At 44.8% G+C, this 27393-nt stretch overlaps 2 protein-coding genes across 3 annotated transcripts in view; one reads left to right on the top strand and one right to left on the bottom strand.

The window, feature by feature from the left end:
- coro7 (coronin 7) overlaps positions 1 to 27393 on the top strand; it is a 112091-nt gene that overhangs the window by 55836 nt on the left and 28862 nt on the right. The gene's annotated exons all lie outside the window — the stretch shown is intronic.
- On the bottom strand, positions 1471 to 26415 carry vasnb (vasorin b). 2 transcript variants are annotated; one of them, XM_037089609.1, is made up of 3 exons: positions 26162 to 26415; positions 19100 to 19156; positions 1471 to 5320 (listed from the first exon to the last, which is right to left on the bottom strand). In XM_037089609.1, the coding sequence occupies exon 3, from the start codon at positions 5287 to 5289 to the stop codon at positions 3238 to 3240; it is 2052 nt and encodes a 683-aa protein (XP_036945504.1). In that variant the 5' UTR covers positions 5290 to 5320; positions 19100 to 19156; positions 26162 to 26415; the 3' UTR covers positions 1471 to 3237. The 2 variants fall into 2 exon arrangements, with proteins under 2 accessions (XP_036945504.1, XP_036945503.1); XM_037089608.1 differs by having other exon boundaries at positions 26078 to 26194.

The raw sequence follows: 27393 nt of genomic DNA, 5'->3' as shown, positions 1-27393 counted from the left end.
TCCCCGTGTCTTATCCACATACATGAACTATTTGCAGATGCCTGAATAGAAAGCAGGACAGAAACATGCATGCATTCTTTCAGCTGCAGGCATTATGCTTATCTGACATCATCTTTGTATCCTATCCGTCCTTTTACCTGGAGTCCCTCCATTATACACACATATGCTTGCAATTAAGCCCCATCTATTGTGCTCTCCAGCTTGCCATTTGTGTTTGGCTTAAAAACGGGCTTTACGACTTGAAAAATGTGCATATATCCGGTTAATGAACATTCAAAAAGTCAGGACACATGGAGGTTAAAACAGGAGGAAGGACAAAGAAATTAGAGTCTATTGACCTTCAGGCAGTGTATGTTTCTCCTGTTATTTAACTAGGAAGTTTGCTCCCTATGAGCAAATAAAGGTAATAGGCCCTGCATGACAGGAGTGGTGCTGTTTTATATGTTTGTGTTGTTAGCGTGGGACCTTGCACAACAGCTCCCGGCTTTGGGCCAGTATGTTTGCGCATTTTGTTTGTAGGTGTGGGCATGTGTGTGTGTGTGCATGCTGCATCAATCCCCTTCCAGCATCCTACCTATAAAACACATGGGTGGTCAGCCTGTTTATTGTGTGGGTTTACAAACAATGCTCACCCATTAGGTTTAGACCAGTGAGTCATTCACAGTGGTTAAATCTACTTACAACCTTAACCTGACTGTTTTCAATCATAATCTTTATTTCCACTTTGCCTCCGGCTCACTGCTGTTAAGGAAGAACTCCAAGGCCTCTCACCCACTCAAAACACACATTAGACATACTTGTAAACATTTTGGTGGTGGTGCACTGTAAGCAGCAAAAAAAAAAAAATGAAATGTTTTTGTAGAACACTGAGATACTTTGCAATCCATCACGTCATCCTGGAAATCATGCGAGGCGCCTGAATGATTTGACGCATTTAAACCATAGTATAGGCTAATCTTTCTGACTTTCAATAGGTCCACTATAATAGATGGATGACCATGACATTTCTGTTTCCTTAATAAGGAAGTCTAAGTAACATGATGATCCGGTCAGATCAGGTCAAAATTCCAATGTATCCAATTGTAAGACCAAATAGAAGCTAACAGTAACTGTTCTTCTACCTTTGTTCTACCTTTGTTCCCCTCTCTTACTCTTTCCTGGACTCCCCCTCCTGTGATCTCTCCCCTCAGCCCGTTGAGTGATGGCCTAAAAGAGAGGGAAGTTGATGGCAAACATAATCCACCCTTTGCTTGTCAATCAAATCCTTCCTCTTACAAGCAAAAGGTTGAAACTACAAAGAAGACAGCTTGGCCTTGTTTTTATTTTCGGATAATCATTTAATGATAGTATCACTTTTCCATTTGTACAAATAAGTTCACAGAATTATATATAAAAAAGCATCAAATGACAAAAAAGAGCTTCCCAAAATAAACAGGGAAATATTAACAATCACATTGAAAATACTTTTGGTTATCTTCAATGTATTTTATTTTACAGACAAATATTCCAGTTGCATTGCTTGATTGTTTTGTGTGTGTGTGTGTGTGTGTGTGTGTGTGTGTGTGTGTGTGTGTGTGTGTATCTGGTAATTGTGCACTGGGAATACTGTACACAGGTAACTTTACAGACATTCACAGATGTGTCTTTGGTGTGTTTGAGTTGTTTGGGGCTTAATGTAATGCAAAGGCATGTGGGCACAAAGAGGGGGTAACTGATAGTAACTTGATGTCTGCAGGTCTTTGCACAAGACTGAACATGTACTTGCATTATCACTGAAGTTGACACGCGTGCGCACACACACACACACACACACACACACACAGGTACTTTTCAGTCCTTTCCTCTGTATTCACAGATTTAGATCTGAGAACGCTGTGTCTGCAATAGAAACCCTACAGTTACAAGTCTCGTCATCCTGCGTACAACAGTATTAACACTGTGAAGTTTGCTGAGCTGCGCGTCCAGCCTTTCAATAGTCTCGTTAGGTGCAAGTGAGCAAAACTGGCACCCGAAGTTCCAAGTAGAAATTGTGTACAGGAGTGCACTGAGCAGGCTATTTTTACTCAGCGGAAACACAATACACAACCACTATTTGCTTTGCTTATTGTGGGCCAGGCCAAGTGGTATGTTGTATGTGAACTGTGGTTGAGGGATAAAACAGAGTTTCCCTTGCAGGGAGTATAAATAATAAATAAAATCTCTGAAGTTCTCTTTAGCTGTGGTGTAGTCATGTGAGTGCTTACTGCAATTTGGCAAGCTTCAGCCTGGTTGTAACTCAATGTAGCACTGAAACAGAAGAGCTTCAGTAAACTGCTTCCCTCTGTACCTTTTGTAATCCTGCTTACCTTCTCCCTTTGTGATGGTAAAGCAGGCTGAGGGCTTCAGAATCGAGAAGGGGGATTTAGTCTTGAGTCTGTCCAGACTCACATCTACTTAGACTGTCTGACATTCTGGGGGCAAAGCCCTTTGATTGACTTTGCTGGTACCAAACGAGTTTTAATCTTCAAAGATTTTAATCTGCTGTTTTGTCTGTTAGTCACAAGAGGTGGGGGGAGGAGGGTATAGAGGGCTGTTAAAAGTCACAATGTTGCACAATAAAAAAATAACAGACAAAAGTATAAAAAAAACATACATACAAAAAAATCACAAGAGTTTTAGAGCCAAATAAAGCAATACAAGCATCAGCTATTTTCTCTACATAACTTCATTTGGTGCCTTAATGGTCATTCACAGCAAGCACTGATCCCTTTGGGCTAGTACTGAGGAGTTACAACATGCAGCAAAAACACTTGACAATAGTGTTTAGATGAGCTGTTGTGAAGAGAGGAGGGAAGGCAGTGTAACCCCACTTCAGTGCACTCCCCTTTATGAACAGATAAAGGAGGGCATGAGGTCACTGTGTCCCTTAACCCATAGTTTCAGCCAGTGACAGCTCAGCTTCAGTCTCAGCATCACAGCATAGGGGCTAATAGGTGGCCATTCCAGCAATGTCAGTGAGGAAATATTACTGAAGCAGGAGCAGCAAGTTAATTGAGGAGGGGCAATGTCAATGCTTTTGAATGTTCTTGAACTTGTTTAATGTCTCCTTAGACAGCGGGGGAGCATTTAGTTAAATACATGTCCAGTTTCCCCTTTGCTGGTTGGCTGGCTAATACGATGTCTTCCTTTCTCACAACAGCAGTTGCTGCTCTCTGCATTTCACCAGAGAGGAAAAGTTTGTGTAGTCCAAGCCAGGTGTCAAAAGTACGAAGGCTTGTGTGTGGATGTATTGTTATTTGATGTACAGTGATCCTGTAGTAGCAACACCTCATACTCCAGATTGCCATTCTGAACAGCAGGTTCAGGGATGAGTTGAGGCTGTTTTTGAGGCAGTGCCCCATTGTCTAAGCCAGCCTTAACTCCGTCCAACTCTAGCTGTGAGGGCTCACATTCTAGGTCCATGTGGCCCTTGGCCCTCTTCCTGCGAAGATAGCATACCACTCCCACCACTATTGCTATCAGGACCAGAAGCAGCAATATGGCGATAGCAGGCACCAGCATTGTGGTCAGTTTCTGGTCATCAAACTGTGCATCAGGGCCTCTGATGCTTTCAGCTGCTGTCTGGGCCTCAGTGCAGACACTGTCCATGCCGCTAGGGGCACCTAGTGGACTGGCACACACGGCATAGGTGGAGTTGGGCTTCAGGCCTCTGAGTCTGTACTCTGGAAAGGAAGATGGCAGGCTGAGTTGAATTGGCCTGCGGTCTGGCCCAGAGAGGTTGCGGTAGGTTAGGCGTATTCCACGGATGTAAGGCCGCATTTCAATGTATCGGTGCAGGTCCAGCAGGATTGAAGTTGCGGTTGCTTGATGTGAGCTGATGTCTGGTGTGTCTACAGAGACAGTTGCCATGGGGATTTCAGCTTCAGGTGGTGAAGGCAGGTGATGCTTTTGGGTTTCACAATACATGCCAGATGTGCCATGTGGGCAGGTACACTCTACCTGACCATCCTGGTCCAAACGACAAGTACCACCATTCAGACAGGTGTGAGGGGGACAGAAATGGTCCACAATGCGATCTATGCTGGTGCTACTGGGGGATGCAGGGACAGGCAGCAGGGCAGAGTCCTCATCTTTGTATGGGGGGTTGTCGCTGTCCCTCTGGACTGGAATAGCTCTAGTAGTACTTGGGACGGTCGTGACAGGGACAGGCAGGGTAGTAGTAGTTTTCAAAGTAGTAGTGGTGACTGTAGTTGTGGTAGGACAGCCAAAATCCCTGTGCTCCAGTCGTTCCAATACCTTTCCAGCATTGCTCGGTGGGAAATGGCAGCGGGTCTCCTCTGTTCTTTCCAGGGTGATGCTTTGGGCTCTCAGCCATCTAGGGAACCACGCTAAGGTGCAGAGGCAGTTGAAAGGGTTCTCTGCTACTGTGAGCTTTCTGAGGTGGGGTAGGAGCTGGGAAAACTCTTCAGGAAGGCCCTGCAGACTGAGGCTGCTGATATCCAACTCCTGCAGCTCTCCAAGGTTCTGAAGGTCCTGAACCTTGAGAGGACCCATTGGGTTGCCAGCAAGGCTAAGGTGAATCAGCCCTGGGGTCTCCTTTAGCACTGAGGGGAAGGATTCAAGTTGGTTCCCTGATATGTCCAGTTCATGGAGGTTCTTGAGACTACCCATGAGCTCCTCATTTAGGCTGGTGAGCCCAACACCACCCAATTTGAGTGACTCCAGGTTTGGGGTCTGGAGATCTGAAGGACCCAAGTCGGGTAAGACATTAAAGCGGAGGTCCAGCAGCAGCAGTTGGGGCATTGAAAGAGCAGGAAGAGATGTTAACTGGTTTCCCTGCAGCTTGAGTTCCAGCAGGTTCTCCAAGCCATTAAAGGCTGCAGGGTGAATGGTCACAATAAGATTGCTATACAGATAAAGACGCTCAAGCAGTGCCATGCCCTGGAAGCATTCCTCTGAAATGTGGGTAATCTGGTTGGAGGACAAGTCCAGGTTTCTCAAAGAGGCCAAATGTTCAAACACCCTCTCGGGAAGTTCAGTCAATTTGTTTTGACTGAGGTCCAGCATTTCTAAGTTCTCCAGACCCTCAAAGTCCTCAGTTGTCAACTCCTCAATGCCATTGGAAAAGAGGTAGAGGCTCTTTGTGGAAGGAGACACTCCCTTGGGAATGGTAGGGGAACGTCTCATGTAACACAAGATGGATTGTGGCGGGGAACAGGAGCAACCCTCTGGGCAGTCACTGGACAAGGTGCCATCAGGCAGGATGAGGAAGAGCAGAAAGGGCATCAGTGGAGTGAGAAAGACCTTCATGGTGTAGACTCTTTCTCTCTCCAGGCTCAGCCTAAAACAAGAGAAGAAATGAAGAGTCAATGACCATTCAGTTAAACATACAGCAAGTGGTGACAGATTGTCCAGAGATTGTAAAAAGTGGTACAGATAATTTTATGAGGTCCCTGTTTGAGTTTGAGCACATCCAGCTTTTGCACCAATAAATGTGTGATATATACAGCACAATGTTGACTTTCTTTTTCTTGTATAGTCTTGTTTCTGAAACAGCCACGGTCAGCTATTGATTTACTATGTGGTTCTTTAATGTGTTTGAAGGAGTGAAATAACAAAGGTTTAACTATGCATAGCCAGTGATCAAAGGCAGTCTTTTGTCACAAGTTCTCTCAAACAATAGGGCTGTAGCTGTGACATCAGGCTTTTCTGCTATAGCTGGGGAAAAAGTTGACATAGTGGCATCATGCCACACTTTTCTGGCTAAAGGAGTGCCACATTCTCCCTGCAGTGATCTGTGTAATAGAATAGAAAGGATAGTACTATGGCATGACAAAACCATTGCTTATTTCTGTAATGATCCTACAGATGCCAACATGTGTATAGTATGTATATATGATAACACGTGTATTGGTGTTTGTATTGTAAGTGGCTATTCACTGCTATTTCCTGTAATTCAAATACACTCTGTGGTTATATTAGGGTCACAGTTCCCTGTTCTCTGTGTTTATGAGAGACTCCATAGCTTATGAAACACACGGACACACAGCAGCAATATAAAAGTCCAACTTGTTTTGTTTCTGAGATGATGTATCAAAGTAAAAACAGAGTGAATATATATCTCTCTCCAGAGTCTCTGAAACAGTGGAAATCTTCACATACGCCCTCTGAATGATTCACCATAAACACTGCTCTGCCCTCTCCAGTTTCACATAACCATACCGTGTCAACTTCATGTGGCTGTATGTCTGCCATGCTGCATGTGGCCACAAATCAGTGGATGATTTACTTTGTGGCATTCTAAACTTGGAGAAGAGCTTCTCTGATAGCCCCGAGCTGCTTCCCTGACTATAGACGGTATATAAATAACACACACTTTCTATGTTGTCAGTACGCAGTTTGACTGCTCCTTGCCAGGCAAATGTCTCTAAAACTGTTAAAAGCTGAAGAGAGTCGATCATCAGGAAGATAACATCCTGTGATATAGACCCATTTCACCAGAGTCCAAGCCCGACAAAACAAACATACCGCTACAGCATCAACACAGTACTTGAAAGGGCAAAAAGAAAAAGGGAAAAGAGAGAAGAAAGAGGGGAGATGAAGAAACTAGTTGCTGAGTCTGTGTGTCAGTTTATCATCTTGTGTTGAGTGAAATGGCCTTGGGGGACGAGGTAACATCTCAATCTGTTGACCATTTCTCATCTTTAGACAGTGGTCTGTCCTGTCACGAAATACTTTTTTTGGTCGTACTCCTTGAGCGGTGACACCCTGGCCTGATTTTTACAAATACACTCAATTCCCTGGCTTCCTGCTTTACCTTTGTTTAATATCTCGATCCAAATGTATTGATGATGAGTGAGGATAGCGTGTTTTTGTTTATGATGGATGACACCCTCAAGTACTAGATGTTGGTCGACTTGAATGCCTGAGGGAGCTTATTTTAGGGCCTTAAATGGTGCAGTTGTTGATGTCTGCACTGCACAAATACCTGAATGAGAAGCCAAGTATGTGACTTACAGTTTAACACAGATGGAGCGCACACATAGAGAACATTCTGTTCTCTCACTGTGTACCTCAGGTTGTGGCCCGTCTCACCAGAAAAGTCTCAGAAGTTGCTTTGGATATTTTATTTCTCTAATTTTCTTTCCTGTGTTGGAACCATTTTCTTATCCTGTGAAGTACTGCAGATGTTAATTGTTTTTCTTGTAAACTGCTTCAATGTCATCTATTTTCTGAAATAAAGTAAAAAATCTCTGGTTTCTTTACTTATTTTTGACAGTAAATTGAATATATTTCACTTGTGAATAAATCAAGACATTTGAGGATGTCATTTTGGGCTTTGGGAAGCGCTGATTGAAATGTTTCACCACTTTCTTCCATTTTTTAGACAAAACATTCAATCAGTTAATCGCAAAAATAATCAGCAGAATAATTGACAATGAAAATAGTCTTAGGTAGCATAATATGGAAAATAGTGTTCATACAACTATTTGAAAATACACAAAGCTCTTATAGTGTCTTTGTTTGAGAAACGGAAAAAGAAAGAGAAAATAGAATAGAGTGAATAGACGTCAGTGCCACCAAATTAAGTTAGGCCGAGTACATGTTACAGTAGCATCAGAACTGCTGCCAACTTAAACAGTCTCTCATTTTAAAATCCATTCGCTTCTCTTTCCTTTCTTTTTGATGAAACATTCTCTTTATACAGTAAAAAAATGTCCGCCTCAAATGTCAGCTTGGAGAGGAGATCAAGAGTTTTGAGGGGTGCATTAGAGAGGCAAAGTAAGGTCCGGTATCATCTCATCGGACCACAGCTATGGCATTTATTTTCCTTCTCTTTCAGCATACTTTCCTTTCCCCTTCTCCTTGAAATTGCAGCCTCTTTGGACAGATTCCCTGATCTCTTATTTTTCCTTCTCCTGTAACTAAAAGCAATCGTGGCATTTGCTCAAGCTCCGCTGCCAACACGTTACCCTTATTATCCGGATAACTATTTCAGACATAGCAGAACTGTTACCCAGTGGAGCCAGATGCCGTAGAAATGACCCTACTCAAAGCCTCAAGGCTTGATTGAGCAAAGCGGCAAACTAGCTTACAGAGTCGGCACCTGCTAACGGCACAGAAAACTTTAACTTAACTTTGGCAGCCATATGTAAAAGTTGGACCCACTTAGCGTTGTAATTGTTTGTGGAAAGTCTTGTCCAGAGAGTAACGGATAACATCTGATGGCGATAGTTTGCTACAGCTGAATGGGCAGCAGTGGGGAAGGGGTTGCAGTTATCCCATAATTTACACTCAGTGCCTGGGGGAACTTTGACGGGTGAGTAATTACAAGTACTGAGTTGTGAAGAATTTTTGAGTCATGCCTCAGTAGCGGAGGAGAAGGCAAGAGCATTTTACCTGCTTCTGTTGGAAATAAAAGTTTTAACTGTAGCAATCAATAATAACTGAAGTCAACGGCTGGTTCGTTACAGGCCCCATAAATGATGAGGGACGCAGATGGAGGAGGGAAAATAGTGTAGAAAAAGTGTGGCTGCCGTGCTGTGTAAGTGTATGAAGCAAGGGAAAACAAAAGGATTTGGGAAGATAAACAGGAGATGAAGGGGTTCGGGAGAATTGAGGAACAGCTGGAGCGTATGCTGATGGTCTCGGGTTCATATCATCACTGTGTGTGTGTGTGTGTGTGGGGGGGGTTTCAGCGCAGGATACGGCATGTATATGTACCCACTCATGCTTCGTGTGAAAGGGCCGCCTGTTCAGAACAAACACTTCATGCACTTCACTTGTTTGTATGAGAGAAGTTCCAAAAATCCGATCTCATTCCTTTCCGGAGATGGAGAAGCTTGACTTTGGTACATTATATCAGGGTCTGAGACGGGTATGAGGGTGCAGTGCCAGAACACACAGCAACATCAAGGCAGTCATGAGAGGAGAGCGAGCTATGCAGATAAAACTGAGAATATTTTTCTTAGAAACCCAACGTGGTGATTCTACCGTAGCTCCCCGGAGCTGAATGTTTATTTGAGTGTGCCTCATTCCAAACTGGGCCAGGCACATCTGATAACTCAGTGGAGGAGAAACTGTGGCGCAGGCAGTGAATGCTGCCAGATCACAGATAAACCCGAGCTTGATCACTTAGATCCTCCTGTGTTCTTTCTTTTTGGATGCGAGTGACTTGTGGAGGTCTTATCAGTGGAGGTAAGATAATACACTATTGTGGCGTCACTGCAGTATGGATGCACAGGATACTGCGGGGCTGAGTAACTCCAATGCAGTGAATGCCGTCGGAGTGCCCAGAGGGAGATAGTAGAAAGACAGGCTTGTCATCCTGAGCAAGCAGGAATGAACCCCCCCCCCCCCCCCCCCCCCCCCCTCGCCTTCCTCCTCCTCTCTTGAGTTGTAATTTCCTTTTCTCTCCCCTGCGCGCTTGTTGAGACATTCCTGAGACAGGCAGCAGCTGAGTTTGAAAAAGTGAGCTCGTCTGTCTCACTGGCTTGGCATTTAGAGATTAACGGGGAGTCTTTCTGGGTTTATAAACAGACGATGGATTGGATGAATGATGGTGCTGCTTATACAAATAAGAGTGCAAACATCTTTGTGACCGGATTTGTTACATAATGATTGTTCTTGCATCTGTGTTTTCTTTCAGCTCGAGTCTAGGTTTGTGGGTTTGTATTAGAATAAAACGTGTTGGCTGATGAACACGCGGGCCAGAAACAGCGAGGAGCGAGTACAAAGAAAAATGCATGGGAACGTCTTTGCGCAACACTGAGTGGAATACATGGTCAGCCCCATTGAAGAGACAAATTAAACAGGCAATAACAGGAGGCGAAAGGAAGAAAAGCATTTTCCCCTTTCCCTCAGCTCACTCCTTATCCCACTTTTTCTTTCCTTTCAAGATGACGCGGAAAAGAAAACACAAGCAGGGGGGAACAGCGGAGACAAAAGCAGGTTTCTGTCAGCAGGGGCACCGGGGTGGAGAGCTGGATAAGGCCCCGCTTTGGGAGGGTGAAGTGGGCTTCGGCAATTAAATCCCGGCAGGCCAAGCGTCAAGAGCCCTTATCTTCAGAGCTGAAGGCCAACACTGAGGGGCAATGAAGAGTACAAGGGAGGGCAAAAAAAAAAAAAAATTTGCAGTGCATGTGTACGGAGGAGTTGCAGGTCACTGTGCACTTGCATAATACAGTGGGCCGGGCCGGAGACCACAGGGGGGCACCACGCCAAGTCACAGTAAGGGGATAAGGCTGCGCGCTACAGAGTGCATACTCCCATTAAAGAGGCCCTTTCTTTTCAGGGGCTTTATCTGTTAAAGGAACAACGCTTGTGGTATGTGCATTAGAGCATGATCTACAGTGTGCAGGTACAGCTGCTTCAATAGATTTACAGCAGTAGCACAAGGACGTGACACACTGGTTGTAAATGATAACTGAGGCACACAAAAGCTGGTGATGAAGGCTGACGTGAGCCCTCTGACCGCCCGTGTCTGTCTTTCTATTTTTGCCCTCTTTTTTTTTCCCCATCCCCGACACAAACACACGCTCCCTATTTCCCATCCCTTCCTACTGTCAGTCCATGCCACAGCTGGACTCTGTTATCCACAATCCAGTGGGGCTATTCATCAGCATGACAAAGGGGTCAAGAGAGAATACGCAAGGGGAAACAAGAGTTGTGTAGAATATCCGCAGCTCAAAAGATTACTTAAAAATGTTAATAATGCGCGTCTGTCGGCGCACACTCTGCAAGAGTTTTTCATTGTTGATGGCATGAGCCAACGCAACTTTTAATGTAATGCCGCGCTTTATGCGTGGATCAAAAAGGATCAGAAAGGCAGGCATGTTTGGAGATGGAAATGTGAGGAGTAAGAGAGCAACACTTGACTGTTGATCTTCATCCAGGGTTTTCCATTTACGGGGCTCTTGGGGTGCTTGGGCAGTTTGGCAGCAAACAAGGAAGCAGATTTATTTTCCTGAAGTTCTAAGTCATGTAATACCGAACACCTGAACGTAAGGCTGCAACTTTCTGTGTTTGATCTAAGATATATCTCACATGCTCAGGTTTGACAAACAACAGATTAGGTGCCCGAATATGAAGGAACAGCTGCGTGAACCGTATGTAACGCCAGTAGCAGCTCTGCTAAAAAAAGGAGAGAGATGAATATGCCTTTCCAAAAATGCACTCACATTTAAGGTCAATCAAGCAGGCAGAATACAAACACAGACGGGGGAGAGGAGGACATGTGGAATGAAAGAAAGATGATAGTTTTACTATGTCTGTCACTGGCAATACTCGTCTTGAAGCCGCAGCATCATTGCTATGCTTTGTAGTGGTATGAAGGGGGATTATGGCCTGTCGTAGTTTAACAGTGTGCTGCACAAACAAAGCTTTCCAACTGATTTCGGCCCTATACCACAAGAAAAAAGATCCTGAAATAGTCACATCCAGCATGCACTGGCCCCCGCCAGAGCTTATTGATGTCAACAGTGTTGCTGTTTTAATTAACGCAAACAACCACTTATCCGAGAGACATGTTCCTGTCAGCCTGCTTTCTGGTTACAGATGTTAAATCACCGTTCTTCTCTCATTCTACGCTTTTTTTTTTTTTTTTTGAACATCCAAATGAGTCTGAAAGCACCCTACTATTGGTGTGAGGGGTGGCCCTTTTCATCACAGGATTTATGGTTTTGACCAGACCTGCTTGTAAGTACAGAGTGAAGTATTACCATTAGAGTTTGCAGCTGGGGGACTTGAAAGAGAGCATAATATACATACCAGGGGTGAGTGGGAGGGCAGTGGAATAGCAAAACAGTGAATATCTGCTGCACTGTCGGAGGGATACGGGGAAATCGGGATCTGATTTTGAGGTCCAAGTAGGTAGTTGCGGCTTGATTGTGAAATTTTAACACTAAAGAGCAAAAAAAAAAAAATAGAGAGGCTGTGATGGCCGAACAATCTCTCCTGATAGCATCAAACCAACAAAAGCCGATGATGCAGCGAAGCAGAGAGCGACTCCTTGAGGTCAGAGGTCAGCTTTTAGATTAGTGTTTCCACCGCTGCTCAGTATTCTGTGTCCTCTGTTGTAACTGTGGCTCCGACAACACAGATAACAGGGCAACACACCCAGCTCTAGTTACACACACACACACACACACACACACACACACACACACACACACACACACCTGAAACTTGCTGATCCTCATCTCCACAACAGGTGCCTTCTTTGCTCCTCCGGGGCAGCGTGAAACCCAAAACCTCTGAAGTGTGTCTGAGTAAATGACGCGACATGCGCCTCAGCCGGCTGTGCGCAGGCGAGAGGGGAGCGGAAGCAGGCAGAGGTTCGGCGGCCGGGCAGCCAAATCTGACCAGAACTGGGACTCAGCAACAGCACGTCTGCGAGCCTAGTTCCACCTCCTCTGAGCTTCAGAGCGAAGAGGTCAGGCACTACGAGTTCCAAGAGGAAATGTGGACCATTTCCTTTTGTTGTATTGCTGAGGGATATGACGGATGGTGCTGTGGATGCTAGACTTGATTTTTGTTTTCATAAAGGCTCACATGAGGGGAGACACAGGGACGCACCGGCTGAAGAAGCCTTCTTCTTTCACACAGCGGCCTCTTGTTTTGTCCAGTGAGCTGATGTCTCAACACTGACACATCTTTCATCCCTCTGCCCTGCCCTGTGTTCTCCTGGGAGAGGTAGTCATTTAGGTCACAGTTTGCATTTCTTTCGTAGGCACGCACACACACACACACACACACACACACACACACACACACACATCTGGCCGAGATCTTCGCCACAGGGCTCTCACATTACACAGACGCAGAGGATTTCAATGCACCACTAACCACCTGAGTTTTCATCTGTTTTCCTACTTCTCTGCTGTGCTTGCACCTACAACTTTCTTGCCTGTCTTATCCCGCTCCCGCTGTAGGTGACTTCAGCAGCACGACCCCACTAATCTACAGTGTCTATCGTTTGACCTAGCTTGAATAAGTCACAGCCGAGTGGCGTAGAAAAACAAACAACACCTCGATGCCTCTCTCTCAAACGCAGCAGCAAATCACACGACTGCAGCAGTCACAGTCGAACGAGCTTGAAAGGACCCCATTGCCAGGAAACGGTAAATACGACATACTAGTGTCACAAAGCTGGACTCTCTCCAGGACTATTCCTGCCTCCTCCAAGAATCAAAACTTTATTGTACTGTCTGGCTCACTGACTCTGGCTCTAGCTTTGTCCAAGGCATGGTCTCGGGCAGAGTTTCAAAAAGGCTCCCTCAAAAACACCTGAGAAAACTCCGAGCCTTGAGCGGGGACAGGGAATCGTTTGTGCTGCCTGTGTGCTTGTGGTTTGAGGTGGCTGGATTGACCAGTTTTATCACTCCGCCACAAGCCCGCAGTAATGCACACACTCCAAAAACCTCTGCGTACACATCTGACATTCATTCGAGCTCCAACATGACTGCGGTGCTAGTTTGTCACCTTGCGACAACTTCGCTTAGCTCTAATTGTCAGGATTCACTAACGTTATTTACCAGCGCTGCAAGGATTTAAAAAAAAAAAAAAAAAGGAGCAGAGAGAGCTGGAATCACTGGCTGCCTTCAACTATAAACTTCATTCTTAGTCTCTTTGTATAAAAGATCAAGCGACAGACGGGATGTTGACAGTGGTTGTTACCTTTGTCCTTTGTTGCAACAGCACCGTGTAAGAGTTCAAATTTGAGCTCAGCTCAATGAGAGGGTGTGCGTTAGCCAGGCGGCTGGCGCGCACAATGACTGGCAGGCTGACTATCCTTGTTAGACAAACAGTGTCACACGTACTCACTAAAAAAACACTCGCAAATTATCCGTCTACCCGTCTGCTCCTCTGTCTGTACATCCGGAATGTCTTTTCCACTTGCTCTTTTACATACAGCAGCCGCTCGGTGACTGCAGTCCGACCGCATTTCCATCAAAGCTCGGACGTTTCTCGTGCAGACGTGCTGCTGACTGTTGCTTGACACATCGCACAAATATTTCGAACGCCTTCGGTTGCCTCTCCGCTCACCTCTGTCCTCGCTCTCAGGTTTATTCACGTACCTGGCAGGAGTATGAGTGGAATCCGATGGAGGCACGTCTCCTCCACCTGCCAAAATAACCCTGCAGGGCCTCGTGGCAACTATGTAGCTGCCAAAGTGTTCATTACGCAGATGCCTTGAGAGAGCTTGAGGCTAAAGTAAACGAGCGGCAAACAGAAACTTGGAGCTGTGCTGACAGGTAAACATCAACTTGTTTACCGTGTTGAAACGCGGCTCGGCATAGAAACATGTGGACTTGGAAGGGACACGGACAAACTCAAACCTTGTTAGCGGTTTTTCAATCGGATTATGTGCGGAAATTTTGAAGATCAAGATGTACAACAAAATTTTACACTTTCTACATTCAGCCAAGCGTCTCTAGACAAAGAAAGATTAAAAGCAGGTCATATTCGCTCATTACTCAACGCCTTTTGTTTGTGTGAGGTTTTCAGGGTTTGACATTAACGGTTGCCAGGTTGCCATTAGCAGACTTTTTTTTTTTTTTTTTTCAGAGCTGGAAACCAATTCTTAATACACTTGATAAAATTTAAGATAAAAATTTGTTGACTATCAGATAAAACGCAAGCAACAAGTTATGTTATATGTTATTGTTACTGAGCTTTAAAACATTGTTTTGTGTCACATTTTCTTTTTTAAGCAGACACATAACTGCACGGTATCTTAATTACTCAAAATATAAGGTAACTAATACAAACAGCAACCATGTGTTCAGTTTCATTAACAACAAGCCAGGTGAGGAATTTTAAGCTGTTGGACCCTGTTGACATCTAAAGGAACAAAAGATGTGACGTGATTGCTGTGTTGGGTAGAGGATCAAAGCAAGAGATGTTTTGATAAACTGAGTGATGACTTATTTGCTTACTACTCATGACAAGTTTTGTGGTCCATCTTGTCATGACTTGAGTATGGTTTGGAATCAAGATTGGGTCACGGCCATATTCAGTCATGTGCAACCACAATTCCATAAACGTTTTGATTTTTTTTTTGATACACTCAGTGGAAAACAGTACAAAAGCAATGTATTTATCGGGTTACCTCATTTACTTAATTGTTTTGTGTAAATATACGCCTTTTCTGAATTTGATAGCAGCAGCATGTTCCAAACAGGTTGGGACAGGGGCAAGAAAAGACGGGGAAAGTTGTGCGATGCGGCAAAACACCTGTTTGGATCAATCCACAGGTAAACAGGTTCATTGGTAACAGGTGATAGTATCATGACTAGGTATAAAAGGGCCACCATCAAAAGACTCAGTTGATCAAAAGAAAGGTTCTGGGCTCAGGAGCCTTTATCGCTGAACAGTTTGTTTGCAAATGATTGCGTATTCTTTTTATATAAGTCATCCCAGCTTTTTGGGAATTAGGGTTGTAAAGAATCATTTAGATGTCTACCAAATCCTACACTAGTGGAAGTTTCCTCATTTGTTTCTATACAACCTACTTCCTTTAAAGTCAGGCATCTGCGGTGCTACCTGTTTTTCAGGCCCCCAGCAGCACACCCCCTCCTTTCTCAAGAGTTACCGTTTGTGATTTTTCAAGTCCCTCTGCCCTGCGGGTTTTTTCCTCTGATAGCACCTCAGACATGTGGCACACATGCAATGATAAACGTGAAACTCAGATCACTGGTGCTGATTAGGATGTCACAGAGGAATTTGTTGTGAAGCTGCAGCCAGCGCTGAGGTGGCTGTCACAGATTCCTCCCCCCTCCCCGACACTGACATGCCTCCCCTCCGACGCCCTCAGGTGCCCTCCCGAACCAGAATGTTCGCTGGTTTATTCGAGTGATTTTGTTGAGTTATTCAAAGTGACTTCTTCTACAAACATCCAATTTGACTAATTTGATCATGTCATTCCCTAGAGAACACTTATTTCCTGTATCGTCTGCATTTGATTCTAAATGACAAGTTCCCATCAGCCAACATCAGCATCAGTGTCAGTAATCCCTCATTTGACCTGCATACTCTCCTGATTAAACAGGTGAGCCTTGCCATCTTATCTCAGCGGGTATACAGACATCAGTCAGCAAGTGTCTGTTAAGGCATCAACGCTGACCCTCAACAGCTCTGCAATTTGCCTGCAACAGGTGTGCACTACCAGACGAATCCTGACATCCAGCACAAACAAGGCGGGGGAGGAGAAAGGGGGAGGAGGGCGGAGGGGGAATAAACAAGTAAACCCTCTTGAACTTCAGGGTGTCAGTGTACACAGCCAATATCTGCTGAATACAATGATGCATTGAACTGCCTGAAGGAATTCTTAGCACATTTTTTTTCGTCAGATGGCATCAATCAATACAATGTGGACTCAGTCGTACTCCAGCTTCACCCAGGCCTACTGCGTCCATTTAATGCACTTTAAAGAACCATGTCACGGTTTTAAGCTCTTTAACAACACATTGTGTTTGATTTCACTGTGCTCCTGACAAAGTTTAAGACTGACAAGTGCAGACAGACTTTGCTCCGTTTTCATTTCTACACAGTTTCAAAATGTAGCGGCAGACCTGTTGAACTTGCTGGAGTGGTGTAATCCCTAACACATGATATTGTTGCAGTAGTGGTAATGCAAGTAAAGTTCAGTTTGATTTGAAAACACTGCGCCTCATTACCTTATAAAAACTGTTTGGGCAAAAATCAATGCGGGCTTCATGTTTACAGCTGGAGCAAGTCTCAATATTCTGTTAGTTGATTTTCATACTTGATGGAAATTAATGTAAAACAGTGAAAGCAAATTTATGAAAACAGTAGCATCACTTGCAAATTGGTTATGAGGAAGCGCTGAACTATGCAGTCACTGTCAATGACCTGTGCATGTCTGTTCCTTATTGGTTAGTCACACTTTCAAATACTATACAGAGAAATGAGCTGACAGAGAGGGAGGGGGGAGGGAACGAATGAATGATGCTTTGTTATCGTAGCAGTTTGTCTAAATAAAGTACAGTGCGTTTGCTCTCACATCCGTTCATACACATCATTAAGTGGCTACAGCAGATACCTGAGCCAACCTGTAACACAGAACAATGCATACCTGTGTGTGTTTGCTCACACACATGTGTGACCTGCCTGCGTGTGTGTGTGTTCTGATGTCAATGAGTTTTTGGTGTGTGGTAGAGTTATCTGAATGTCAGTGGGTACCCTTTGTTTGCTCTTCTGTGTTTGCTTTTAGGTAGAATTATTAACATTATTAACTGACAATTATACACGGTTGTCATGGTGTCAGGAGGTTAATGAGCAACGCATTGAATTTTTGTGTTAGCGTTTTACCTTCATTTTTAGCAGTTTAACACACGCAGCCTCGGGTCGCATTGAGGGGAAACACACAGACTTTTGGCTTACTTCTCACATGTCTCATATTTTGATAGATATTCAAAAACATTAGGTGTGCGCAGATGTGTAGTAAGGTAATGGCAGGTAAAACACACACACTCTCACAGGAAATATATACACATATCAAATTTGCGCTGTAAATCATCGTACTGTGTACAAGCTTTGATGCTGAAACTCAGGATTAAGCCAGAAACAGAGCCAGTGTGTCCACTGTACATTGAAGCATTGCCTGCACAGCACATAATTCACTCAACCTGAGGAATATGTGCACATGTTTGGGCCCAAAGTCAACTCCAGAAGAAGAACTCTCTTCTTCTCTTGTTTTCCCTAAAGGGCAGACTGGGGCTGAGGGAACTGTAAGGCAATTAGCGAGTGTAGCGGTGTGCGTCCAGAAGCCCGAGGCTACAGTCTCGTCCTGTGTGTGTGTGTGTGTCTTTACAAGCCCTCACAGTCCCTGTCACAGCTCATTGACGACTAGCATAACACAGGAATGAGGCAGGACAGAGGGCGAGGGGTCAGGAGGGGTGTGTAAAGTGGAGCAGAGAATCAGAGCGACAGTTTCCACCAGTGACGCAATAACAGACAGTAACCGGACCCCAGCGCAAACGTATAGGTGGTTTATTTGTTTTCATTTCTTTACCCCACCGCTGCTTTGGGTGGGCGGCACACAACAGCACCCCTCCTCTTTACTTAAAGAAACTAAATATTTGTTATATTGTTAGTTCTTCACATGCATTGGCTGTGTGCATGTGACAGTAGGTGAGAGAGGAAAAGCGAGGGCAGATTGTCCGCTAGTTGATTGATTATAGATGCTGCTGGTTTCTCGGTCAGATGAAAAAAGAAAACAAAGTAGTCCTGAAAAAAATGCTTTACTCTGGTAAAATTTACTCGGGTGCCCGTTAATGTACCTTGGTGGACTGCCCAAGTAAAGCATATGTGTGGAAAACACTGCGTTCATGTAGCATAAAAACTAAATTCTCTCTCTGTGTGTCATTATTGCAAAGTTTAAGTGTATTTATGTTACTCTTGTAATGTCGTTAAAGACTCGATTCACAATTTAAACTTGCTAAATGCTAACTTGCCCTGTGTAATGTTATTTAAGTTGATGGCAGCTTGTTTTGTTGTGGTTGTTTCAAATGAGAATAATTTATTAATGTAATCCATTTAAAACCAAATATTGACGAAACATATTTAATTTAAGAAAACTTTAAAAATACTGTTTGCCTGAAAAACTACATGCAGTATTTTTCCCGGAGTAGCAAAGGGTGACTTGGGTACTCTGTGGATGTTAACAAGAGGCCCACATTCAACCCACTTCTGCCACAAGTTGAGCAATCCGACAGGCACAGTAAACTCCATTACTTCCTTCCCTCTGTCTGTAACCCTACACAGCCTCACTGTATCTATTAAATGCCGTGTGTGTGTTAAGAGAGCCGCTCTTGTTCTCCTGCCAGTCTTGTTAAGAGGCTCAGAGCTGTGTGAAAGGACCCTATTGAGGAAGCAGGGTGTTACGGTTAACACAATAAGGACCGCCAACAGCGTGCGGTCTGGACTCCTGGATGCAGATAATCAAAGGAGTGTACTATTATGTTGGTGTTTCTGATGTAATCTTTCACAAACTGCATTGCGATGATTGCTGACAATGTGTTTGCATTAGTAGCTGGCCACATCTTTTTCATAATGACACATAAAACTGTCAGATTTAATTCCACGCCTCACTCACCCAGTGAAGAAGTCTCCTCCTCTACTCTTGCGCCACTTTTTCGTCAGTTTCAGTTCCCTGGAAAATAAAACAATAGTTGTACCTGTTAGCCAAATATGTTGCAATGTTTCTGGGTCCAGCCCCCCCCATCCCATCCCCCCCTCCTCCTCCTTCTGTCATGCATCGTTAATGACCTGCAAGCCAAACAGGAAGTTTTTTTCCCCGTTAATTGGTTGGATTCCAGCTGTGTGCGGGAGCGTGCTGAGCACCGGCAGGCCATGTGGCAGCACAAGAGAATGACAGAGCGGGAGAGGAAGAATGCAGGCCGACCACTCTCCAGTCTGTCAGCTCCTTGTGCTGCGGTATCAGCCCATCAGCCGTGGCCAGAAAATGTGTGTGTGTGTGTGTTTGTAGATAGTGACTTAAGCTGACGGTGTTTATAACGCAGCCTCTGGTATGATCTGCAAGATTAATTGAGTTTCACCCTTCTGAGCTGTTGGGTGAGCAGAGCGTCAGAAGTCGTGCGTGTATCAGTTTGACAAAAACTCTGAGAGATTTGCACAGCTTTGTTCATTTTCAGTGCTTTTCTTCAGTTAGTGTTTTGATCAGGTGTGTGTGTTTTAGAGCTGCTGTGATTAGGGTTATTATTCTATCACTCGATGGAAAGAAAATTTAATTAAAATTTTTTAGGGAAAACACTTTCTGGTTCAAGCTTATTTACGGGTCTTTGGGTTTTTTATCTGTTTGTTGGACAAAATAATCAATTTCGATAAACACTGTCTCAATAGCTGTGTTTTTTAAAGCCAAAAAAAGCTTTTAATTTTATAGCAGCCCCAAATGGCCGTATTGACCTCTGTTGTGTGATTTTAATGATTAGCGTATCATTATCCGCGACCACAGAGCGATTTATGTGTGCATTCGCGTGTTTGTTGCTTTGTATAAATACAGCATTGGATGTTATTTTTGAGCGCGGGTTTGAGCCAGCTTTGGGAAAACCCACACATAAAGTGACCACTTGATAGATGTTTTATTAGCGGGAGGCGTTCGGCCAAAAGCAGCTCCCACATTTTCCTTCTAATGGCAGACTTTGTACATTTCCATTTAATTGATTTAAGGCCTGGTCATGGAACAGTCTCAGAGATATTTAGCTGAGATGCACACAGTATATCTTTCTTTTTCTTCTCCCTTCCGCGTAACTTGACACCTATCCATGCTGAATACAGACTTCCAGTAGGTTTCCACGAAGCAGTGTGTTTTTAAGTCCCATATTTCATATACCAAAGCTCTGAGTCAAGCAGCCGCGGAGATCGGAAAACAGAATGAGGACCAGATCACGTGATGTACCTGATTGTGTAACACCTGAAACCACACTTTGCTTTGCATACACGCACTGCAGCACACACTGCATCCGCATACAGTGCTTTGTTTTGCATTTGAAAATAACCCGTCACAGTCCGCCGGCCCGCTTTGAGGCCTTCTCTGCACTCTGCGTCCGTTTGTTTATTTGTCTGAGGTGTTTGGCACCGCTGCTCAGACGCTGTTGTTCATGTGCTCTGTGTGAGCTCATTGCATGTTTTTGGGGGTTATTTGCATACTTTCCCTTAATCTATACGCGTAAATGTGATGATGCATGTTTACTGGTGATGGCGACGGATCACTCGCAAGCGTGCCCTGACCCCGCCGCGGTCAGTTTACAAGGTCACCGTGTCTCCCTCTCAGACAATCTCTCAGCTGCCTCTGTAAATATTTAGCTTTTTAAGTGGAACTTGACACTCAAAATAGATGCATATCGTCTTTACCGCACAGCTCCGCGAATGACTGCAGCAGTTTTTTTTAAAGAGGAAAAAAAAAACTGGAACAACAATATTCCTATCTTGGAGAGCCTTAATAGCTCCGGCTTCCTCCTCCACATCTTTTCCGTGGTCTTTAATTTGTATGGAGTGCACACTGGCCGTATCTTTTAACCTACCCTCGCCTCTTATTTTCTCTCTTTTCAGCATTATTGGTTTACGTTCATATTTACTCTCTTTTGAAGCGTCTATTCTTGTCCTGCTCTCTTTCCTTGATACTTTTCAGCCTTTCCGTCCACTGTAATTTTCGTCCTTCCTCTGTGTTCATCTGTTAAACATAAATATCGTCTCCTCTGTTTCTCCTTTTCTCTCTCTCTCTCTCTCTCTCTCTCTCTCTCTCTCTCTCTCTCTCTCTCTCCCCTGCTGTGTCACCCCCTTTCTCTTCCCCCCATCTGTTTTCATCTCCCCCGAAGCAGAACAGCGCAGAGCAGGCCTGACGTTAATGTTAGAACCACTTTGTAGTGGCATCATCTTAGAGCTGCCAACAATTTGTCCAAATTATAGCTGGGAACATCAAATCCAAGCCCCTAAACCTGCAGAGGAGGGTTGGGATAAACACGAGAGAAGCTCCATGTTTCGCCGTAGGTGTGCACTTGTGCGTTGAATATGTGCGCGGGTGACAAGCTGTGACTTGTGGCTGTCACAACCTCTCACAGCCGTTGATTGCGCCGTTGACTGATTGAGATTCCGAGCTGATACCCGGTGGCACTGAGACACACACATGCAGGCACGTATGCATGCAGATTGCCGCCTGCTCTCTGACGGCGCAAACAGAAGCAGATAAAAACACTATTTGTGTCCCTGGCCTGCGACGGAAATAGCGCTCCGACATCGGCCGACGCAGCGTAAGAGCCAGACTCTGCGCGTACGTGTCCGATTGTACGTACAGCGAGTGTGTGTTGAATGCCACCACGTTCTGTGACCTGATGGTGAGCGGACACACGCCTACCTACAGGGACACACAGCCCGCCGAATAGACTCTACCATCTTATCGTTCAGTCCATATTTGGTAAGAGCATATGTTCATCACGGCGGTTTAATATTTGACCTTTCTCTCAAACTGAGATTGGTTTTCGCCACTTCTGGTTTTGGTCAAACAGTGTAGGCATGTGTGTGTGTATCTGTGTGTGTGTGTGCGCTCATGTGCCCTTGCTTTGCTCTTGCCCAGTAAGATCTAGTTCAAGGCTCATTTCCTAATTACAGTGCTGGCCAGAGGTAATTACAACCTTAGATTAAGAGCCGTTTCTCTTTTTTCACAGCCCCACTGAAATGCAGCAATTTGTGGTGGCTTTCTGGGATGAGCATCCTCCCTCTCATCCTCCCTCTCTCATTCTCCAAATGTCTCCCACTCGTACTTCACCGGAGTTGGTTTAGGAATTTGGGTGGGGGGGGTTTGGCTACCAGCAGATTTTCCAACCTAGGTTTAAAAAAAAGGCAGGATTTTTTTGTTTAATGTAAGTTTTGAGAGTAGGTCCTTTGATTCTTTGTTTTAGAAGATGGACAAGCTGGTAAAAATCTTGACGCCGGCGAGCATGTGTGCGTCTGTGGACACGGAGAACAGCCGTTACTTGGGGTTTGAGCTCAAGCTGGGGCACTCCAAAGCCCGCAGATCCCTTCCTTCGCATGAGTGTGTGTGTGTGTGTGTATATTTATGCAAGGTTTTGAAGTGGTTCTTCTGAACGCATCATTTGGCTGCATCGGCAAGCTCTTCTTCAATTTAGCTTGGCAGGCGTACGGGATGGGGTTTGCCTCTGCATACCGCTGGGTCAGCATTGATGTGTGAGGCTGAGGCCTTTGAAGCCGGGGGTTTTACTCAAGACGCCACTTCTAGAGAGCGGCTCCAGATCTTAATTATCGACCGGGGAACGCCCCCTCGTCCCCTTCTGTGCTGCACCTGAGGAGGGGTGAACATCTTGAATTCTCGCTCGCACAGACCCCTTGCTACATTTGATGAGCCCCTCACTTTTCACGTCCTTGAAGGAAAAACAAACACACACATGTTCGCACACTTATTCCAACTTTCTGCCCTGTCGCCTCCCCTCTCCCCGCCTGCTGCGTGAGTGCCCCGCTCTCGTCCTCCCTCTCCTACCTCCACCTCCCTATATCCCCCCCTCTCCTCCCTTCCCCAGGCCTCCTCGCCTCGGCATCTGACTTTTAACCCCCTAATCCCTCTGATGCGGAGGGTAAGATGCTTCAGGCACTGCCCCTAATTGGTGTAAAACGGAGCTCAGCCGATAGGATGTGAAAACCCTCCGCTATCGATTTGAAAAAAGACAAAAAGGTGGCGACACTTAGAATGAAGTGTTAAGTATAGGCCCGACCAACAAATCAGTTGTCTGATATTGGCCACAAAAGATCAATCAGGTAATAATACAAACTGATTTTCGAACCCTTTTTTCCATAACTAAATAAATAAGCTGTTCTCAGAGGAAATAAGGTTCAAAGAACACTGTTTAAAGCTAGAAGGGTGGCAGGGTCCGCCACATATAAAGAGATGTCCGTCAGATCTTTGAGTCATGTCTCAACACAGCCGTCAATAATCCAGATTTAGACATCAGTGCTCTTTATCACCCGAGCTCTTTGCCACAGATAATGAAATGCCAGCCTTGATTTTGTAAAAACAAAAAAAGAGCAAGTGATGGAAGGACAATCTGACACAATGTAAGAATCCAGATCCTGGATGGGTCATGCGGTTTTCGACACGACTGTCACAGCGGTGCGACCCCGCGGCTGTGCGTAATTGTTTAAATTGGGTTTAATTGCAGAAGGGCTCCTTCACCTTCCTGTCCACAGGCCAGCATTTAAAGGTGCAATATGTAGTTTTTGGGTAAGAAAGTTTAATCAGAAGAGAAAGATTTTTGTTGACTGATTTTCTTTATGCCTGAACAAATTAACTGTATCATTACCTCATTGATATTGTGAATATAAAAATTCTGTGTTTGAATTTCTTCTCCAAAACTACAACGTGCCCCTTTTGAGTTCAAGAAAGGTCCTGCTGGGAGGGGATCATTCACCCTGTGTGTCCCATCTGCATCGCTAGCTAATATTTTGACAAACTTTGACTTTAATTTCACGTTCAGGAGGAGGAGACGTAGTAAACACTTCTGCTCGTCACATCACGGTCTCCCCTCAGACTTCTTTGAGGGTGCCGTGTTGTGCAGCTCCGCAGACAGAAAACAACCGTGCTGACTGGCACAGCCGCTCTCTTGTACTGTAAGTGTTACAATCTGTGCAGCCAGAAAGTTCTTCCACATTAGTGACGGATAATTGGCCTCCTGGGGCTGCTGCTGTGTCTGGTAGCCTAATATAAACCAATTACCACCATTATATACTGTCAATGACACGGTAGCTTCTCCTATAGCATAATGACAGGCTGTGAGGAAACACATGGCGAGGAAACAAGCGGTATACACTGGTGCAGGGGGTTAATAGCGGGGCCATTGGAGCAGTTTACACCGCCTGTTTAGCCCCCAGGAAAGATCAGGCGATTTTCCTGTGCCTGTTTGTGGGGGCAGTGTAAAAGATGTTAATCTGACTGAAAGCTGGAGTCAGAAGACTGCTCTTACATGAATTAAGCACCTCAGATGGAAGCTTAAAAGAAAGCAGGTACTGATCGCTGCTTCTCAGTCGAGGTCTTGTTTTTTTTTTTTCATTTTCAAGAAGTCTTTCAAGAGATTCTTTTGTAGATGACGCTCCCTCTCTCAGAATCAAAGTTTATATTAATATTGAGAAAGATAAGATGATGTTATCAGGGGGAAAAAAACAGATGCAATCAGAGTTCTCTGTGGCCTTTTTTGAGGGGGCAGAGATTGGCTCTAAGCGCGTTGAGTCATGTCACTTTATTGGCCGTTAGTTTATTGGTGGAGTCGGTCACTCAGAGATTTAATCTTTAAGGAATTTGACCTCATCTCTCGTTTGCTCTGCTGTGCACATGTTGAAGGAGGACCGGCTAATTTTCAGCGCGTCGCCCTTCCCCACATCTTCATCCGCTTCTCTCCGAGAAATCAAACGATTGAGTTGTTCAGCGTTTAATCCGGGGTTTGGAAATCTTCCACGCTCCAGTCAGATTTATTTATCCTAATAATGACAAAGACGTTCCATCCATTTTACAACAGTAGCAGCTGTTGATAGACACGTTTAATATCGCCGCCTATGACTGAAACTTGGCCCCAGATTCAGTGTATGCACCAAGTCATTTCCTTACATCCATCATATGATGTGCCGGGAACACCTCTGGATGTGTTTTTGTTCTTAGCAGCCTGAAACCAATCAATCACTGATGGTTTTTCTTGGCATTGTCACTTTTCTGTACTCTCAGTGCCAGTGAACAGCACAGACGCTTAACAAACTGTGTGATCAGCTGCTGTGATGATTTGGTGACATCATATCAGTACTCCACGTGTGATACGGTGGAAAAGATGATCTGTTTTTGACCTGGTGCGCGCTGAAATACAGAAATAGGCTTTGACGCCCCTGTCTTGTTGAACTTTTCTGTAGTGGGACGTTCCCCATGTGGGTCCAAAAACAGCTGTCCTCTGCGGTGAGCTCGGCTCGGTGCGGTCTAGACACTCGGCTCGGCCCCTGCGTGCTGCACGGCGTCCTGCGGTCCAACACCAGCCCGCCTCATTACCGCCCCGACGGCTCCTTCTGCTCCGGGCGCACGCTCGAGTTTTAAAAACCAACACAATACAACTTTGTCTAATCCTCGATACCTGAAGCATTAGTCGGGTCCTACGTTGCTGATAAAACTTGTTACATCTGGTAAGTCCCTGCAGCTCAGGTTGGTGTGTCTACAAAGAGCTACAGCATGTTTTTTTTTCTTGCATTTTAAAAGGGAGGCTGTGCACATTTAAAGAAAACCTAAAGACGGGTTATTATTCCAGTAAGACACGGTGCGTCAAAAGCACCCAACGTGAACTCGTAACGAGAACTCAATGCTGAGCAGGACAGAAACACTTTTTGTATGTTTTTGTGAAGGGAGCTGTGAAGAATATAGCTTTAATCAGCAGAACTGGATTATACTTTAAAGTTGACGGACTTAATGTCGAGTTCGAGTTCTGTTTAAAACTGTTGAAACGTTCCTAATGTCAGTCATTTTCCACCCAGCCCGTATTTGTCAACACACACGCGTCCACGCGTTTTTACGCACCTCTCGATCTCGATCAGAGCGTTAAACCCTGAAACACATGCAGCCTGGATCCTCATTGAATCAGTCAAAGCAGGAGACTCTTACCCTGAACTTCGAAGAAGTGAAATACGGAGCGCAGTCGCGCCTCTGTCTTTATCCAAGCGGCGCAGTTCACAGATATAACTCCAGAGCTTGTAGGCTTTCCGTGTGTGCGCTCGCTCTCTTTCTCTCTCAAACACAAGCCTGTGTGAGCGTATCGAACTTATCAACGAACGGGCTTCATCAAATCCTTGGAGAGGTACACCGACCTCCACGTCAAGGAATGCGCTCAAGTGCCGACTCCCTGGACAAAAAGCGCTTTATTGGTGAGCAGCACAGAGGAGAGCTGGAGCGGAGGGATGGGAGGGGCGAGGAGAGGCGAGGCGAGCAGAGCAGCGCAGCGCCGCGCCGCGCAGGGCACACCGCAGAGCAGCGACACGCTCACCTGGCAGCTCGGCCACGGAGAGGAATTCCAGCCCGCTCGGCTTTTTGTCTTAATTCCGACCTGCACGACCTGTTTTTAAGAGAGACATTACATGTGTCATTATTTGCTCCTCAGTGGGTTTGGTGACACATCATTTGCATGATTATTCCCTATTTAATAATAGCTCTGCTTTGAATTTACATTTTACTCAGCTCCTCTGTAAAAAAAAAAAAACAAAAACAAAAAAACAACAACATAATAATAATAGTAATAAAAAGTAAAAGAAAGGGCCTTCAGGCTTCAGTGTTATGTTGACAGACACTTCCTCAGGGCCAATGTTGAGACCAGATCAAACAAGCTGGTTATAAAAACCCGTTTTAACAGTATTGTAAAAAGTCACACTTGAGTTAAAGTAAAGATATCATGTTAGAATATCACTTTGAGGTGGGCTGTGTAGTTTTGGGGAGGAAATTTTAAGCAGAAGAAAAAGATCTTCATCAACTAGTTTTTGTTATGTCGAAACAAACTAAATTAACAAAGTCTCATGAGTGAATATGCAAATTGACCTTAAAGGACGACACAATTTCGTACTGTTTTCTCTGTTTATATGTGGCGGACCCTGCCACCTTTCCAGCTTCAAACAGTGTTCTTGTGAGAATAAGAAGAACATTTGAGGTACTAAACAAATTGTCCTGAAAAGTCTGTGATATCACATGTACCAAAGTATCAAAATAGTAACTTAAGTCATCAGACAAATCTAGTGGAGCACAAAGCACAGTATGTGCCTCCAAATCAGAGTGGAGTGGAGGAACTGAGTGGCAGAAAGTATTACAAGTACCTCAAAACTGTACAGTAGCCACTGAATTAAAATACC

This window comes from Acanthopagrus latus, chromosome 23, assembly GCF_904848185.1.
Source record: "Acanthopagrus latus isolate v.2019 chromosome 23, fAcaLat1.1, whole genome shotgun sequence".
Lineage (NCBI taxonomy): Eukaryota > Metazoa > Chordata > Actinopteri > Spariformes > Sparidae > Acanthopagrus > Acanthopagrus latus.
This window is presented reverse-complemented; position numbering and strand designations above follow the sequence as displayed.

Excerpts from the sequence above, each read along its gene's own strand:
- vasnb (XM_037089608.1), bottom strand. The coding sequence starts at position 26,133 with ATGAGGATCCAGGCTGCATGTGTTTCAGGGTTTAACGCTCTGATCGAG. Across the intron at positions 19,157-26,077 it reads GCTCTGATCGAGATCGAGAG|GGAACTGAAACTGACGAAAA; the intron begins GTGCGTAAAAAC and ends TTTATTTTCCAG. Across the intron at positions 5,321-19,099 it reads GGAGGAGACTTCTTCACTGG|GCTGAGCCTGGAGAGAGAAA; the intron begins GTGAGTGAGGCG and ends CTCTTGTTTTAG.